This window comes from Etheostoma cragini, chromosome 4 (assembly GCF_013103735.1).
Source record: "Etheostoma cragini isolate CJK2018 chromosome 4, CSU_Ecrag_1.0, whole genome shotgun sequence".
Lineage (NCBI taxonomy): Eukaryota > Metazoa > Chordata > Actinopteri > Perciformes > Percidae > Etheostoma > Etheostoma cragini.
In genome coordinates, this window is record NC_048410.1 from 17,785,203 (window position 1) to 17,803,845 (window position 18,643).

At 38.9% G+C, this 18,643-nt stretch overlaps 1 protein-coding gene and 1 long non-coding RNA gene across 3 annotated transcripts in view; one reads left to right on the forward strand and one right to left on the reverse strand.

The window, feature by feature from the left end:
- The window catches only part of vgll4b (vestigial-like family member 4b), a 37,886-nt gene that overhangs the window by 5,618 nt on the left and 13,625 nt on the right, over window positions 1–18,643 (forward strand). Inside the window, exon 1 of one of the 2 annotated variants that reach the window (XM_034868934.1) lies at window positions 12,067–12,443. The exons of the other annotated variant lie outside the window; for it this stretch is intronic. Coding sequence (XP_034724825.1) covers window positions 12,362–12,443 — 82 coding nt within the window. The 5' untranslated portion in view covers window positions 12,067–12,361. Of the gene's footprint in view, window positions 1–12,066; window positions 12,444–18,643 lie in introns of those variants that run through there. 2 annotated transcript variants of the gene reach the window in all.
- On the reverse strand, window positions 4,950–5,429 carry LOC117943050. Its single transcript, XR_004656272.1, has 2 exons — window positions 5,286–5,429; window positions 4,950–5,078 (listed from the first exon to the last, which is right to left on the reverse strand). It is a non-coding gene; the product is annotated as an uncharacterized LOC117943050 (long non-coding RNA).

Below are 18,643 nucleotides of genomic sequence, written 5' to 3' on the forward strand. Positions count from 1 at the left end.
TGCTCAACACCATGTATATATTGAGTTAAATTGTCTTTAGCATAAGACAAGTGATCCATCTGATTTATAGTTTAATCATATCTAATAGCCGATACGACTCAAAACTCTTACTCTGCTTACTGAAAGCACCGGTTATGACAGAGAAATTTAGCTGTTGGAAATTGAACTTAATATGATGCATGCAGGATTTACATCCCTTTCATCTACATATTTAGTGCAAAATGTAAACAGTGCTGTAGTATCTGTGTTCAAAGTTTTTATGTATTGAAAAGATTTTTATGAAATCTGAATTTGACATTGCGCAGGCAGGCAAATGTAGTTTGATCAATGTGATCATGTTCTGCTGGTCCACACTGAGGTGGACCAGGTTATTTGAGATAATGCAATCGTGTTGGTGTCTTAATTTAAATATAATTGAACTACTGCAAGTTTAATTAATCAGACATTTAAAAAAAATCAAGGGTGGTGGGGTAGTCTCCAGTAAGGGAGCAGTCCAAACTTGTCAGAGCTCAACATGGCATCATGACTTTGCGTAAATAAACAATCTAACAAGTGTTATTTTAATGCCTTTTGAGCTGTCCGCGTGCATGTGTCATATGCCATTTCATGAGATCAGTCTGCAGAGCTTGTCGATGCTCAGTGGTGTATAGTCAGATCAACACAAAAGTGAAATTGGAGAGCTTGCATCATGGCACATTGTCTAAACCTCACTGGAGGCAAACAGTATTCTCAGTGGGAGGTAATTTGATCGAGGACTCTGCCCTTGGGTGCTATGGGTTAAGAGTGTGTGTGTGGGTTAAGAGTGTGTGTGTGTGTGTGTGTGTGTGTGTGTGTGTGTGTGTGTGTGTTTGTGTGTGTGAAGCTTTTTCACCAAGCGGTGAGATTGCCCTCCAGCCTTTTTCTGAGAGATATTTCTCCGTTCTTCCTGTGGAACATGACACAGGTGTCAAACATCTATGCATAGTAGTGTAAGCATATAGATGGTGAGCAGTAGACCTCCATCTCTGTAACTCGTCACTCCTGTAGGTCTGATGGTTAGAAGAACTATGACCTGGATGACTGAGAACCCTTTACACACATAGCATGAAACCTAGCATTGCTTTTTATGTTTACTATTAAAAGGTGTGCTTTTTAAATTGAAAATGTACAAAACTTCCTTTGGAAAGTTACCGAAAATTCATCAGAAACTTTCCCGACCCTGTGTAACCTTATCATTGATGGAATTTAGTTGATGACCTCTTTTTGCAGGGTTGTTGCTCCCTTAAACAGAGCATAGGCCCTAGTGGTACCTTTACTACTTTAATACATTCAAAGTAGAAACTATGAATATTAATCAAATAATTAAGGCCAAGTGACCCATTCAGATGTAATATCACTTGCCATGGCCCAGATTGTGAGGAGTTTCCTGTCAGTGTTTACTCGTCACACAGTAAAATGAACTGTGTTGTTCTTTTTAAACTTTCTTTCCCAGTCCTTGGCAGTAAACTTCAAGACCTTTTTACTGTTCCCAGAACACGTTTTAAAACTAGAGGTGATCATGTCTTTTATGGTGTCTCCAAGGCTCTGGAACTCTCTCCCTTTAGCCTTGAGAGCCTTGGATTCTGTGGAAAAAAACACCTCAAGACACATCTTTTTACACAAGTATTTATGTGTTGTTGTTTTTATTTGTTTTACTGTAAAGCACTTTGTGACCCCTGTTGTCTGTGAAAGGTGCTATATAAATAAAATGTACTTATTTACTGCTAAACTGATGGCCAAGCAGGAATCAACTGCAGATTCTTATCTTTCTTAATAAATTTAATAATTCCTTGCACCTGACGTTTGATTAAAAAAAAAGGTAATAGTTTGAAATCTGCAACCTCTCTTTACTAACAAACCAGTCTTTTGATTCTGTTCTCAGATCTGTATTTGGTGGTGTTGTATTTTACAGAATGATCACTGATATACTGTATTTGAAAGCATAGCTGATATATTTGAAAGTTTAGCATTAGGGAAAGTGCTGCTGCCACCACTGAACATGAAATGATTTAATTTGGTAAAAAAAGAAAGTGTGTATCATTTATGACTAAAGGTTTATGGTAGAAGTCTGCAGCAAATAAAACATAGTCAATATATCAAACAAAATAGTTGTGGAGTACACTGGTGTTTAGTGTTGTTGTGTATGCATCCTGTAGTTTTTTTTGTGTGCATTCCATAAAAGCTGAAAACCGAGTTGTAATCATAAAAGACCGCCTGGTCTATAATGTCTCAAACACCACCAGTGTTTATTGCCGGTTCCCCAGTCAGTGCCTGTTGCCGTTTTATTGATACATTGGTACTATGATGGCATTACCTGTTAACAGTGCTTGCAGTACCACCTGCTATCAGTGTTGGTGTGGGTCAAGGAGTCTGCAGTAAATAAATGTTGGTTATCAGCAAAGGTTTTATGAGTGCTATAACAATATCTTGGATGACTAGGTCAAAGTGATTACAGATGATGTACAAGGTAACTGCAATGTCCTACCTTAACGCTGACTTCGTTGTCACACTCCTGCTATTGTTCTCTCACACCTGTTTTATCTCTTTTTTTGTCATCACAGAAGACATTTACAGTATGCGAGGTATTACTGTAGGAATCCTTCCCTTGCCCTTGTCTGAGGCACTAGCTTTAAAACAAAACTCAGGGCGCTGTGGGTCTACCCCGCTGCTCCTAAATGGTCAGGGTGGGAGAAATGATAGAGTATAACTGGTTGTACTGTAGTCATTGCCCAGCTCTGTGATGGACAGAGTGGACAAAAGTCTGTAATAGTGTTGGAAAACAAAGGGAGGAATAGTGTCCACAAGATAGTGTCTCACCCCCTTTCCCCCAAAGCACATGACGATGCACACCTACCTTTCTCAGGGTCAAACGTTTTTACTTTAGGAAAGTAGTGTATCTTGATTGTGGGAGGGTATTCTGTCATACTGTTTGTATTTTGATAATGACTTGTTGCTCACTTCCAGTCAACATCCATTTTGATGTTTGTAAGAACATATTCAATTTAGCAGCAAACCTTTCCTAAACTTGAGCAGTCGATTATTGATAAGTCTGCGTAATTTTTGGACGCTTTACTGTTATACTGTATTGTGTTGTTACATAATGTAACTTATCTTTTTATTTTATTAGTGGTAAGTGTTTTCACAATGTGGCAAAAGAGAGAACTTTTTCAATCTTTCCTTATCCTGGTCTGAAAATACTGAAACTGTAACCTACACACTGTACATTAAAGCTAGAGTTCAACATTTTTTTGAAATATGCTTATTAGCTTTCTTGCAGGAATGAAAGATTAAAAAAACTCTCAAATATGCCAGTTTTAGAATGAATCAGGAGCAAGTTAGCTTAGCTTAGCACAAAGACTAGAAACAGGAGGAAACAGCTAGACTGGCTCCATCCTGGAGTCTTTGCTGGTTGCCTGGCAACCTCACGCTAATGAGAATACTCCAGGATGTCACTGCGCCAGACCAAGAAACATTTTGAATGGACTTTGGGTTTTGTGCGGATTAAATTGTTAACAAGGGAGCTTTAGAGGTGATGATGGGCAGGGTTTGTTGTCTTTGGACAGAGCCAAGCTAGCTGTTCCAGTGTTTATGCTAAGCTAACTGGCTGATAGCTTTAGCTTCATATTGATTAAACATGAGTGTGGGATCGATCTTCTCATCTCACTCCTGGCAAGAAAGTGAATAAGTGCATTTCTCAACATGTCAAACTATTGCTTGAGTGTAAAAAGCAAGTGTATATTTAGTCATAAGTGTATATTTAGTTTATATAAAAACTAAGTAGGGTTCTTATGCAGAGATGGTCACTCAGCAATCATGGTGCTCATAGAGAGCTTGTAATGTAGACAATAGGTAAATCAGATCAGTGCTTCTTAGTCGAGATGAATAAAAAGCTGGTTGTGGGAAGTGTAAGTTTTCCAGTCACTCCTTCTTGTCTTATCCTCCTCCCACATTCATCTTTCTGTGCTCTGGATACACGTCCCCCTGCAGTTTAACTGGCTCTGTTGACTGCTGCGTGCTCACACGCACACAGGCACTTATGTCATTGTTGCTGCTTTGTTAGTGTCATGATTCAGTGGGCGACTATTATGAATCGATGGGTAAGAGGCCACCATGATCACAGGGTCAAAGGTCAAGTGTCAAAGGGTCACAGTTGCAAGTCACAATGTTAAATATATTTAAGCCTTGTTTTCAAGCATTTCTGTTTTACACTTTGCACAATGTAAGAATTTTGTTGTTTTTCTTTCACAAGTACAATTATATACCAGCAATCATTTATGCTCCGTTTGCTGTTTTTTCTTTCTAAACAAGAGAACGACTTTTTTCTCCTGTGAGAAGACAATTTTAGTTTGTTGTTTGTAGCTACAAAAGATGTGGTTTAAGTGATTTACTTTCGCCGGCTGTTTTTGTTCTTTTTATGTAGAGATATAAACAGTAAATGAGTTTAAATTCCATTGTAAGGCCTTCCTTGTTGCTGCAAACTCCCTTTTATTGGCCTGGGAGGGTGCAGAAATCCATAGGTATCCTCTGGTATACTTTGTGCCCCCCGCTGAAGCTTTTTATTTGCCAGCAAGAAGTTTCACTGTAAGGCATTGAGGTGGATATCTGGGGCCTTATTTATCGTAAATGTTTAGAATTTTGTCTTACAAAGGAAATTTAGTATGTGCTTAAGTACAAAAAAATGGTCTTTTAATAAACGTGTGCAAGCCAATTGAAAGTAATCAATCTTGATAAATCCCACCTATTCTTAACGACCATGCTCATTCACGTTTAGGCCATTTCAGAAATGCTTCCAATTAACTGTAAATGGTAAGAACACATCCCTTTATTAACCACGTCAATAAGCTTTTTCCCTTACCACAATAATGGCAAACAGCAATAGATATACTGGTAGACAAGGTTGAATCCAACCAACAAATATTGTATATTACATCTAATATTAGGAAACACAAGACATATGTGGATGTTGATTGCGTGATGCCTACTGTGACACTCTTAAATGCTTTTTTTATTTGTAGTATTGCTATTCTACTACTAGATTCTGTTAGTAAGCATGGCCAGACCTGTGCTTGTATATCATTTTATATAATTTTTTTTTTTTAAGAATATTTTTTGGGGGTATTTTGGGCCTTTAATTGACAGGACAGATGAAGACATAAGAGGGTGAATGACATGGGGCTGCATGCCAGAGATGAACCGAACTGCCCCGAGTAGCAAACCTCCGCACATGGGCGCCCGCTCCACCAACTAAGCCATCCGGGGCGCCCAACTTGTGCTTATATTTACACACATTCCTAAGTGTAAGTACAAGTCGGTAAATTCCACACTTTGCGTGTTCTTACGCATTACATCCGCACACATTTGTTTGTACGCACAGCTGAAAAATGAGGCCCCAGGTCTTTTAGTCTAAAACAATGTTGTATGAAGAGTCTTCTCCCACACTGAACAGGCCATGTTTCATATACTTTTTGTAGCCACCACCTTTCATTAGGGTTGGGCATCATTTGGAATTTAACAATTCTGATTCCAATCCCGATTCTTCCTTTTTGAATCCGATTCTTTGAGGGATGAAGTTAAAACGGGTCCCATGCCTATTTTCACACAAAAGAATTTGGGCTTTTTCAATGTAAAATAAAGCCACACTAGATCGCTGCTTAATGTGCTCCAAGGCTGCAACACAACAAGCGCCTGGCCGCCTCAGAAACCAAAACTCGCGCATATATTAAATTGGGAGGCGATGATTGGATTTGAAACCAAATCCTCTAAACGATTCCAATAAAGGATCAATGCTACTGGAATTGTAATTTTAAAACGATTCCAAGTGGGAATCGGTTCTCGATGCCCGATCCTACCTTTCATAGGTGGAGTTTCTCACTCCCACCTGTACATTAAATAATCCTAAACTGCCTGAGTCAAATGGTCTGGTTTTTGTGAGTCCTTACCTGACAACAGGGATTGACTCTTAATATTGTCTGGACTGAAAATGTTAAAGAACTCATGTCCTACATTTGCGCTCAGTAAATGCCACGCTTGCTGGTCCCATACCAACTCTGCTGTCTTAGCGAGTGAACTTTTTCCTCAGATCTGCGCTGACCACACATACCTTACATTCTTCTCTTTTTGATAGCATTCGCCATAGTTAATGAAAATGAAATGAAACAGGTTTGCAAAGCCTCTCACAAAGAAAAGGTTTAGCTTTTATAATGCAAAAAAAACGTATTCCTACTGAGTTTTCTTTGTGATGACTGAAGTCAGTTGCTGTGATTAATGAGTCAGTTTTATTTATTAAATATGTGAGGTATTCAGAAATTCAAATTATCACACAACCTAAATAGAGATTTTGAGTATTAACTTTCAAGGAAATTTTGTCCAAAAATGTATATTCTTTTGAAGACAATATGAAGGTTGGTACGTGGTAATACCTGAACTTTGAACATTCTCTCTCTCTCTCTTTCTCTCTCTCTCTCTCTCTCTCTCTCAGAACAGCATGTATTGTATCTGTAGTCTCGGCATCCAGTGATAAGGGTGTGTTGAGGACATCTGAGCATGCCGAGGCTGTTATCCAGATACAGATGGAGAACATGAGGGGTAATGGCACAGACCCTTCTGTCCCATATAGGAGCTGTTAGAGGGCTAATAAATGGTCAGTTTTTTAACAGCTAGTTGTTAGCATTGTAAGTATGTTGCCACAAGTCCTATTAGCCTATGAAAGAGTACAGATAATTTTCTATTACCAGAAATTATATCTGATTGGTTATATAGTTGAAATGCTTGAGCTTCATTTTGTTCGCATCAACACAGACATTGACCAGCCTCAAATTCTTTCTCATGTCAAAGTTGGACAAGATTATTTTACCAAATTTAATTTAGAAAGTCTGAATGTTTTGTTAACAAAACCCGTCACTACTATGCACAAGATATACTCTTCACCTTTCCTATGTCTCAGGTTGCTGCTCAGAAAAGATTTGCATCTCCCAATCCGATCCTAGTTGTGTTCCTGGTGGTTGCATACTTATAATAAGCTTGCACCGCCCGAAAGTGACTGCCAAGCCACTGTCTGCCTATTGTTTGAATTGTTGTTTGCAAGCTAGGAGGGAGGAGGTGGAAGGACGGAGAGCACTTATGATTAGAGATGAAGACAGGAAAAAAAAGATATGGAGAAAAGAAGAGGGCCAGGATGGACATTTAACAAAGGCTGCCAAGGTATTACGGCATTGTGAGAGAAGACCTTTGTTAAATCAATAGAACAAGGAGTCCAGACAGCATTAGAGACGACAGAAAAAAGAGCAGATCAGTTTGAGAGAAGGGTTTCCACCTTTCACAGTCTATACACACACACACACACACACACACACACACACACACACACACACACAACAACAAAGGTGGGAATGATGAATAGCTTCACTTCCACACAATCACCTGTTGTCATCATTGTTTCGGTGCAGCAACCTAATATTTTCTCCTCTGTGAGTATGTGTTTGACTAGTAGATGTTGAAAATTGTGGAATGCCAACCTATAGTATCATAAATTGCATTGCAGGTCAGTCCTACTCAGGTCTTTATTGACATTATATGTGTAAATAAACTTCACAGCCTCAAAGTTTGTGTAAAAGTCACAGTAATCGGCCTGATACCAAGAGCTGAGACAACACTTGTTTGAAGGGATCTACAATTCATTATGTCACCATGTAAACGAAGCTTGTAATGGTGTGGTCATATTTTAACAGAGGGTGCCAAAAAGTCATTAATGACTAATTAAAGATTGTTCTAATAATAAAGTTTAGGGCCTACTTAAGAACTCTACAACAAAGTTGTATTCTTTTCATTTATTTTCAACAAGGCTTAAAGATAGTTTAGTTAAGGAAGTACATAGACTGAATTCAAGGAAGGCCGCAGGAAAGGTGAGAAAGGCAGAAGCAAGTTTTTTTTTTTTTTTTTTTTTTTTAATACACTACCCTCAACCTGCGGCCTTTTATTCTGTCAGTGTTTGTGTCTGAGCACTGGAGCGTGTTAATAAAGCATGAGGATGAATCACCACCTGGCCTGTGCTGTGTTGTTATCCAGACACACCCACTCCCTGGAGAAGCCTAGACCTGTTCAGAGAGACACACAACACCGCAGGACATAGGTGTGGTAGCACCTTGGCGTGATAGATTAGATAGAATAAATAGACAGGCAGGAAGCAAGGGGGTTAATGACAGGAAGACAGGAATTCTCTGCTGGAGATGAAGGGCAGTAGTATACCCACTAAATGAAAGATGAATGATTGGGCGAGTGGATTGATAGATCCTGTGAAACTAAAGTAAGCTTCAGTGCTCCAGGATAGACATCAAAACTGATTAACGCCGTCCAACGTTCAGAACTTTTTTTTTACAAACCAGTTAGTTAGTTCATTAGTAGAATTATTCATTGGTAAAATGAGGTTTAGGAAGCCAATGATGCTTCTCCGCAAAAGTTTGCATTCAATTACATGCATGGTTACTTGCACAGCCTGATTTTTCCTGTAGCTTACATCACTATAAGTCATCGGCCCAACAGCGAGCTCTCTACTTCTGAGTCATGCTAATAAAGGCAAGTTGGGGAAACACTGAGAAGAAAAGGTTATTACCACAGTAGGCTTAGTTATGTGTAACAACCTGTCCCCATGGTAGTAAGAAGTGGGGGTTACTAAAAGTTGTGTAACCATTAATCTCCTTATACAGTACTTAATTCAATCTTACAGCGTGCCAAGCCAGAACAAAGACACAGTGTTGGAGACTGTTTCCCTTTTAAATGACGTGAAGTCAAGTGTTTGTGATCATTTTAAGACATAATCTAATAACCAGCAGGAAGACTTAGCTAAACTGATGTACACTACCGGTCAAAAGTTTGGGTCACTTACAAATTTCCATACCACTCCATTATAGACAGAATACCAGCTGATTTTAGTGGGTGGCTGATTTTAATTCAATATCTACATTGCCCATTATCAGCAATCATTCATCCAATGTTTCAAAGGCACATTCTGTTTACTACTCTGTTATTATTTTAAAAAACTAACTGAGAAAACTTTGGAGAAGTCTTTTGAAATTATGTAAGCACATAATGTAATCTGAAAACTGCTGCCCTGGTTAAAAAGATAATGCAACTGATCTCAGCTGGTATTCTGTCTACAATGGAGTGCAATGGAAATATCTAAGTGACCCCAAACGTTTGACAGGTAGTGCACATGAAAACATCTCTTTGTATTAGTAATTTTTTATAAGCATGCTTTCGATTGTTTGTAAATATAGAAGGAAAGGGTTATAGTCATGAATTGGTCGGTGTGGTCGTGTTTTCTAATTTGCTGCACGAGAGACACAAACGTTGTTAAAAAGACAGACTGGGTCAATTTTAGGCAATTGAGAAACCAAAGCAAAGGTTCAGAATCAAGATGAAGTTTTAGCTATTCTAACCTTAATAGTCCAAGAAGATTTTGGAGAGCTATTTAGTCTTTATCTGCCTGTAGGAGCTCCAATGAGCTGCCTTGATGCACATCATGGCACATTGGTCGCATTATAGTTTGTGATTAGTAGCTTTTATTTAATTATAACACAACAATGGACACATTATATTGATATTTCAATTTTCAAAAATCCAACATATCCATTATCTGTCGTCAAATTGGCTCAAAGGCAATATGGAGGCACTGGTCTTTTACTGTCTGTCTTTCATCTTCCACTCCAGAGAAATGAATGGCTTCTTGTTCCCAACATTGTAAAGTTTTGTTAATGCCCCATGAGCCCGTTGACCTGTCTTATTACAGCTTTGTGGTTTATACTTCCTGAAAAATTTTGACATCATCTTCATAAAGCTTTCAACAAATTAATTTTGACTTTCTGCAACAGTTTTTCTGTATGGTTCTATGGCTGAAACTCAAGATTATTTTTTATTGTTGATTATTTTCTTGATTAATCCATTAGTTGTTTGGTCCATAAAATGTCATAAATGATGAGACACATCGTCAAGTGTTTCCCAACGTCCAAGATGACGTTCTCTTGTTTTGTCCACAACTCAAAGATATTCAGTTTACAAAACAATAAAAAACTTACGTTTAAAAAGCTGGAATCAGAGAATTATTTATTTATTCATTTATTATTAAAAATACTCAAACCAGTTAATCATGTATAAAGATAGTGAAAAATGTATTAGTTGACAAATAAGCAATTAATTGATTCCTATTTGCAGCTCTAATGTCAGACACGAAACAATATGAGTGTCAGGCTTCTTACTTTTTAGGTGTACTGCTTTGAATTGAGCCCCCGAGAACCTGCAGCGCTAGCTGTAGTAGAATCAGTCACACTGAATGGACTCTGTGTCTGCACGCAGGCTTTGTGTGTGTGTGTGTGTGTGTGTGTGTGTTTGTGTTTGTTTTAGGTTTCTCATAATTTATCATCTCTCTTGCTGATTTCCTTGTTCTTTCCTTGTCGTATTCAGCCATGCGAGTCTCATCAAGGCGAAGAACTGGAGGTGCAGTTATTGTGTATAACTGCTTGGAGTTGTCTTTGGTTATTAATTAACCTCTATTGTTCTGTTATAATGCCTGAGACAAGACAAAGTGGCTTCTTACAGTACACAATGCATATTTTTCTTAGCAATAATTAAACCTGCTTACGTGATAGACAAAGAGGTTTAAAGAAAATAAGCCACATTTTCTTTCTCTGCAAGTTAGTTTTCTTAGTCCTAATGTGCTTGGATCCGGATCCCTGATTTACTGAGAGTCGATCAACATACTCCATCTGGCTACAAACATTGGTCTGTTTTTCTCTGTCATAATCTTTACTGATATAAGAAATGTAATTTAGGGCAAACAAATGATAAAGGCATTACTGACTGAACTGCCTCTTCAGATAAATCTGTCACCCAAGAAACTAAATCTAATCTAACAACACTCAACACGGATATTGAATGATTATAAAGTGTATATATATAGTGTAAGCAAATGTAATGTACGTTTTTTTCTTTCTGAGTCACAGGTAATCATTTCTTTGTCTGAGCTTTTCCTCTAATTTCCCATCTGTGTGTTTTGCGGGTATGTGTCACACGAAAACTTGCACATGGCAAATGTGTGTTTGTGTATGAACTCATTTTTGAAAGTGCTGCCACACCCTGCTCATTGTGTTCTCACTTAAATACACAGAGGCAACTGTTCTCCGATCTTTCCACACAAACAATATAATATGATTACAGTCCTATTTACATTATATTCAACTATATGATGATGATACCCATTAACGTTTTCCATTCCATTTGCCTTTTTCCGCATCATTACCCTTTCAATGAAACCCAAACCTTGGTATAGCCCACCAGGGGGCAGGAGAGATCCACTCTGAATCTGAGGAGACTTTACTGGGCCCCTGGAACATGTTATTTCCATCAACACAGTGAAGTTTGTTTTCCCTTCATTTGTAAGACAGCTATAGGCAATTCGAACACATTTGTCATATTGTACATAGAATATATCTTCTCTTTTTTTTCTTTTTGCATCCATATACCATGCTTTCCCCTCTGGTTGGTGTATGGACAAAGAAAAATCCTACATCTCTACATTATATTTTACTTGTTTGTAAGAAACCTGACACTTGAAATAACTGTAGATGTAGATCTTTGTCAAAAAAGAAATGGCTTACAAGCAAAACCCCATAAAGAGAAGCACAGTTTTCTTTTCTTTTTACCTTTCTGCCTTTTCTTTCTTTGTCCTTCTTGTCACTTTTAAGTTTTTCCTTCCACTTTTTAATCTTTTTAATTATCACTTATTACCTATTGGGACATGGTCCTACATGCTGTACCTCAACTATCTTGGGCCTGTTTTATATTCTGTGGCAAAATACGAGATTGGTAGCCTTCTCTTTATACATTTTATATACTTTATACCTCCCTACACATTCATATGGGATTACTGCAGCTCGTTGGGTGTCTGGATGTGTTTGGAGAGTCTGATCTTGTGCGTAAAACATTTGTGATATTTGACGCGCTCCAGGGATTTATGGAGCATGCCCAGTGCGCTCCCCACAGCAACAGAGGAAACCACTGGTGCAGCATAGGAGTCATACCAAGCATAGCCTGCGTGTCAGTGCAGTCGACTTACAGCTGGCTGTGAGGAGAACTGACGCTACTCTTTTTTTGTTGTTGCTCTATCACCGCGATACATTTACTCATATAAAAAAAAACATTGGTGTCAATCTTCTCCGCGAAGTTTTATTTTATTAAAGGGGGTTCTTGTAAAACTAAAGTTGAAGGCTGGGCCTTTTTTTTGTAGCTTTTTGACCGTCGCTTGAGAGGAGAAGAAGTAAAAAGCTGGTCTTCTTTTTTAATAACTCGATAAATGCTACTAACGAAAATGGACCTGTTGAACTACCAGTACCTGGACAAAATGAACAACAACATTGGCATACTCTGCTACGAAGGTAAACTGTCAACTGTTTAACGCTGTGAGTTGAGGTTAGCTCGCGACGTTGTCGAAGTTTTTACTCAACTTACTTTTAGCTAGCTTGCGCCAACCCTTCAGAGAAAAGTTGTAGCTTTCAAAATATGTTAATTCATTTATTGTCTACTTGACTTATAAATATCAGGTTATAACATTTCTACGGGTTGATCTTGATGCACACTTGTTGTTTTTTTTAAATGTAACAAGCAACAAACGTCCGAATTTCACTTTTAAGGAAGTTTCCCGGGGTCAGTCTCTGGATTGGGTGATTTAATTGACCACTTTTCAAAAAGAAGACCTTGCTAATGATTGAGACCAAAGGCTGACTAATAGACTTCAAGTGAATTGCATGGCTCTCCTCCAGTGCTTACTAGTTGCTCAGTTATTCAAACTTTCTGCTCTCTTTTATTCACATCAACGTCTTGCATTCCTAGCTGTGTGATATTTATGGTAATGTCTGCCCTTAGTTGAATCAGATTGTGACAAAGCCTCAACTACAGATGTGTGTTGTGTAATGTTTGACCCAGTGTCTTTTTGATTTGGGCAGGGATTTATCTTCTCTTTGCTCTCATCTTCTCAATGTGGGCTAAAAGTTATTTCTAGCATGAGCAGTGTAGGATTTTATTGTTATGTCATGAACGCACAGAGCAGAAGCTTCCATGTATCAAAGTGACTGACTTTGGGAAAGTGCCACTCCAGTCCTGGGCTCTGCAGGTAATGCTCCCATGTCAAGCATAATATCATCCCGTCTTTATGGAGGTGAAGTTCCTTCCTCTGTCCCTCTGCCCCTGATTTCAATTGCAACGTGCAGAATCAACTCCAGCATTGGTAATAAAAAAAGTCCACTGAAGTCAGATTTTGACATCAATCGCAACTAATGTTATCCTTTTAAGCAAGTACACAGGACCTAGTTAAAAAAGACAATGTTAGAATTTGATATAATTATGTTTAAAGGTGGAGACGTTGACTTAGGCTATACAAAAGGTCAAAGAAAAACATTTTTATGATAAACCAAATCCGATCAGCAGGCGCTTTTTATTCATCGCCATGTGCTGGGGAGTAGCTTACTATCACCCTGCTGCTGCTGTGCCACAGTTAGCAGCTCCTCTCTACATGTAACGTATAAGGAGCCTTTAATAGCACTCCAATAAGACTGTGTGACTGAGAAGCCGTTTGCAGTTTTGCAGGAAGGGTCAGAGATGCAGTTCGGCAGGTGGCCAAGTGTCGTTGTATAGAAGCAGGTAGAGGGAATTTGTTTTTTAAAGTGGTTGAGCATGCGAGTATGGTCTTTGTCAACAGAGTTGTGCTTTTGTCTGTTTTTAACACTTTGAGGAAGAAAAAAAAAGACGTGTTGCTGTAATTTCGGTTTGGTCTAAAATTCTTCCTTTTAGGCATGTGACTTTTCAAGTATTGCTCAGGTGTTTTGGCACACAGGCACTTTTTGTGATATTTTAGTAATGGTAGAAGCTCACTCCTCAGTGCAGTGATGGTGTTGTAGATAAGACTGCCCCTGGCCTGGGATTGAAGCCAACCAGAAGGGGTTTCCATGTCACTGTAAAGCTGAATCTTTCTCAGGTTTCAACATGTCTATCTCAGTGAAGACAATTACAGGAGTGAAGAGGGGAAGAGCATCTCTGTAGAATTAGCTCATTGGTTTTGTGTGTTTCTTTTGTGAACTAAGCTAAAATGTGACTCCATAATGATAAGGAAACAAATAAGGGAAAAAAGTGCCAACCAGAACGGTAGTGAAAGAGAATACTTTAATGTTCAAACATGTTGAGCCAAGAAGGGGTTGGAGGAGCGTTGTAATTTTGTTGGTGTGTTGGCTTGCTAGTCTATGCCTGGGCATTCATACTCAAATACATTCCCTGACAAATGCACACATAAATCACCATGTCCCAAGAGCTTCATTTGTATTCTTAAGCTTTCACGCTTTCATCCTCATCAATATTTATTGAGACTTAGCCTAACCAGTTATTTCACGTGTGCAGCACCATTGACTGTAAAAATAGTGGATGTAGCATCTGCAAAGCCTCGAGTTTAGCGATAGGATGTGACGATTTTTGACCCTAGGGTGAAGGTGGAGAGGATAACGTGCCCAATTTGGTGTTGTTTATGGTTGCAATGGCGCTACGCTAAGCTAAACGCTAACAAGGGAAGGTTGCCGATTTTGAACTTTTCTGAAGTAAGTCATCTAGTGGACTGCAACCGGCTGGTAAACGCGTACTGCCGCCATTTATTAAAGTAAAGAGCATCAGCAAACACTGCCATAAGGTACCAGTTAACGCTAGCTGTAGTTGGCATTCAGCTGAACAAGACATTTTTAGGTGACTTAATACTTCAATTAACTTTGTGAGTAAAAACGCAGTGAGAGGGTCAAAGTTTAAGATGAAGACACGGACGACACCCCAAAATAAGTTCATGGCTATTTTAATATACACAGTGCCATGGTTAGCATTGCTAGGTCTCTATCATGATTAACAGGTCGACTTGTAGCCACGCCCTAAAGCATCCCCCACTTTATCACAATTTTAAAATAAATAGGACCATCATTTTCAAAATGAACATCATGCTGTATTGAAGAAGATGTGAAACTAGGGATTAAGACCATAAACTCATTATGAAAATATTTGCTGAGGTAATAAACCAAGTTAGAAGTAGGGTCATTTTCTCATATTCTATAGAAATTGACTTGTTTTTGCAACGAGTGGAGCAGCCCCCTCCTGGAAACTGGATATAATGCATGTTTGAGGCATTGGCTTAACTTTTCAGGCCTGGAAGCTTTGTCCATTAGTTGTACAGTCTGTGCCCATACCCTGATCAAGTGTTAAGCGTGTTAACACAGTATGTGACTAATTCAAGCATACACAAACACTACACAATCTGCTGCCTATATAACCATATAAATCCAATAGTTGGATTGAAATGTTCAGATAGTTTGCACTATCCTGACTTCCCTAGTAATGTGAGGTTTAATGATTTGTTTGAGGATCAGGTCAATTTTCTTGAGCTGTGTAGATTGAATTATTACTCTATATTATTACTTCAAAAATATGAAGGAACAATAGGCGTCTTGTCGACAACAAATCCAGGAATCTCAACCTTTCCCTGTGTCCCCAATATGTTATATTGTATCACATTATTACATGAACTGATTAAGGAAGTCCATTATTTGCTAATCAGCAATGCCAAGTTGTCTACATGTGCAGCATTATAATCAGTTGCTCCATTCTCCTCCAGTATCACACCAGCTGATTGTTCCCATTTAATTTCAAATCAAATTTTTAAACCAAATTAAACTGTCCTGTTGATTCTATGTTTGGAAATGATTGTTTTAGTCAGTTGTAGCAATGTGTTATCACTCTGTCCCTCACTTTCTCTGTTTGTCCATCTGTTCATCTCTCTCTCTCTCTCTCTCTCTCTCTCTCTCTCCCTTTCCCTTTCTGTAAAGCTGCTATCAGTTGTAGGCCTGACAGGGAGGGGTGCAGGGGAATGCTGACTGTCCATTTTTGCTGCTGAGCAGTAGGAAATAAACCAGGTTGAAAACCTCCTCAAAGCCATATACTTTTGTCAACTTCTATACCTCTTTGTCTGTCTGTCTTGCTGTCCCTTCTTCTCACTGCCAGAGATCACACCGATCTAACATCCGGTTTAAAAGTTCAGCTCACACAGACTATAACGTCTGTGGAAGAGATTTTTTTGAATGTCCTTTTTTAAGTATTTAAAGCCTAAAACCTCAATGGACCTAGAAAATAATGGCAACCCAGAGGGCCAAGTTCAGGTTACAGAGGAACTCAGCCAAAAATAATCACTTTGCTGCTTTGCAAAGAGAGAGTAGAGGGCATGCTTGGACTCATCCTTTTTTAAGCATCTGAAGGGGGAAAGGCGAGAGGGAGAAAGCTAGAGGGAAATGAACAGAGGGCTTCACCTCTGTTTTGTAATCCAATCTCATCCTGATTCCAAGCTGTTTGAAGTTCTGTCAAGAGAAACAGGCTTTGATCATGTGAACCTAATAAACTGAAAGAGCAGAGAGAGGAAAGGATAGAATGGAGTTTTACTTCTGTGCTACAGCCCTCCTTCCATTGTTTGTCTGCTGGTTGAACAAAGAGAGCATTTTCTTTCTCTTAAATTGCAACAACGTTTATGTACTGAACAAATACAGTATAGAATAGAGAAACGTGATAGTTAATGTGACAGAGTCCTCTCAAGCATTATCATGGGCTTCTTCCTATTTCTGCATTTTATTTTACCTGCTGCTGTGCTAATATCATTTAGTTACATTCCTACTACTTCAGAAACACCAATACTCACGTTATACTAATCAGTCTGTCACGGTAAAAGAGGCATGCCTCATACTATTTTTTGAAGTCAATGTCTTAAGTCAAATTATCAACTCTTTAAACACTTAACAAAAACTGAACAAAATCACCACCCTCATAAACGTAGGATTTATTGCAAGGCTGCATTAGTTTTAGATTGGTGTACCTAATTAGTAACTGAGTGTGGCTCAGTTCACTGTTGAGTAGCAGTTAGGTCAACAGTGTTTGAATCTAAACAGTCAAATGTCTTATTTATTTGCAGGGGATTCACTCCCAGATTCACGCCTTGTTGAGCGCTTCACTACTGAACCTCTGACAAGCTATTATCTGTCCTGGATCCTGATTGGACAGCGTGGTGTCACAGTCTCACTTCTTTTATTGCCTTCCCTCTGTCCTGCCAAAAACAATGATGTCACCCTTGTTGCCATGGTACACAGTGGGGCGAGCAGGAACATGCCAGAGAGAAAGAGAAGGGGGAGGAGCTGCTGCTGTGTTTGAGAGGCCATGCTAAAGCTAAACATACATAGAGGAACAGTGGAGGAATAGAGCACATCGTACTGGGTGTGGGGGTGTGTGTGTTTGGGTGTCAGCCTTCTGAATGACTTAGGCTAATGATATAATAGTTATGAGCCGTAGTTTTACCTGTTGAAACTGGTTTTACAACCTCATGCATCCAAAAGTTGCAGTGTTTCCTCTTCAAAATAACACAGGAAACTTCCTTCAGCAGTTAAGACTGCTCAGAAAATGTTTGCAGGGAACAAACAGTAGGCCTACAGTATAATGGCACTAACCCCTGTTTCCCACTGGGCGCGCCTCTGCTGCTTTCCCGGAGGCGCAGCACCCCCGCTACCAATTGCGGCCATTCATGTCCATGCTTGATATTCCACCACCATCCCAGAAGTGTGTGTAAAGCTTCTCTGCGCTCCGCTAAAGATACACGCCAGGTGTATTTTCACGTGAATACACCTTTTTGTACCTTTTTATTTTGTTTATTACTGCATGTCTAAATTGTAAGTCATGTAATTTGTGAGTATAGCAGAATAAGCACACACATTTAAAACAATACTGTTTTGAATGATGAAATCTACTGTGTTGATGTTTGTAACTAATCGTTTTTTCTCAGAGTATGGGAGTAGTTAGGGGGAAGCTGCACATAAGAATGGGAGTTTTAGTCTGAGCTTTATGTTTTGTTTGGGAAAAGTCAGACAGATACATGAGGCCAAAGCAGTGGAAAGTCCCAGTGCTGAGACAGAGCCAGTGGTAGTTTTCCTGATTCCTCTTTTGCCCTTACTCCCACTCACTGACGACTTTGTAGGCCTCCTGCAATACGACAGCACTGGAAATTTGCAGAGAGAGTCAGACACACAAAGAGAAATAGTTCACATCAAACGCACAAACGTATGCAGAAAGCATCCACAACTATTTCACCCAAAACATTCCTAACCAGAGACTCCTCTACTTATGCCAGAGGTTTGTGCCTCACTCAGCAAACTGTATAAGTCAACAAAATCCAAAGTTTGAGCTGGAACACAGTATGTAGAGTAACACTGTCAGAAGTAGTTTTTGTGGTCAGCTTGTTTAAAGTGGCAATAAAACAGTCACCTTCTACTTGAAAATACCACAATATTGACAAATTATCATAATTTACATTTATGGCAAAGTGTCTTTTTATACGTCATGTTTGAAATTGTTGAGTTGAACATTTTTTTTTTATTTTTTTATTTGGTCTGGTTTTATCTTTCAGATTTTGTGTAAAGGTGGAGCTCGCCTGGTCTCTGCCTTTCTGCTCTATTAGAGCCCGAATGATAAAAGATTTTTAAGACCAATACAAAAATTTGTTATTTAAAAATCCGATATATAT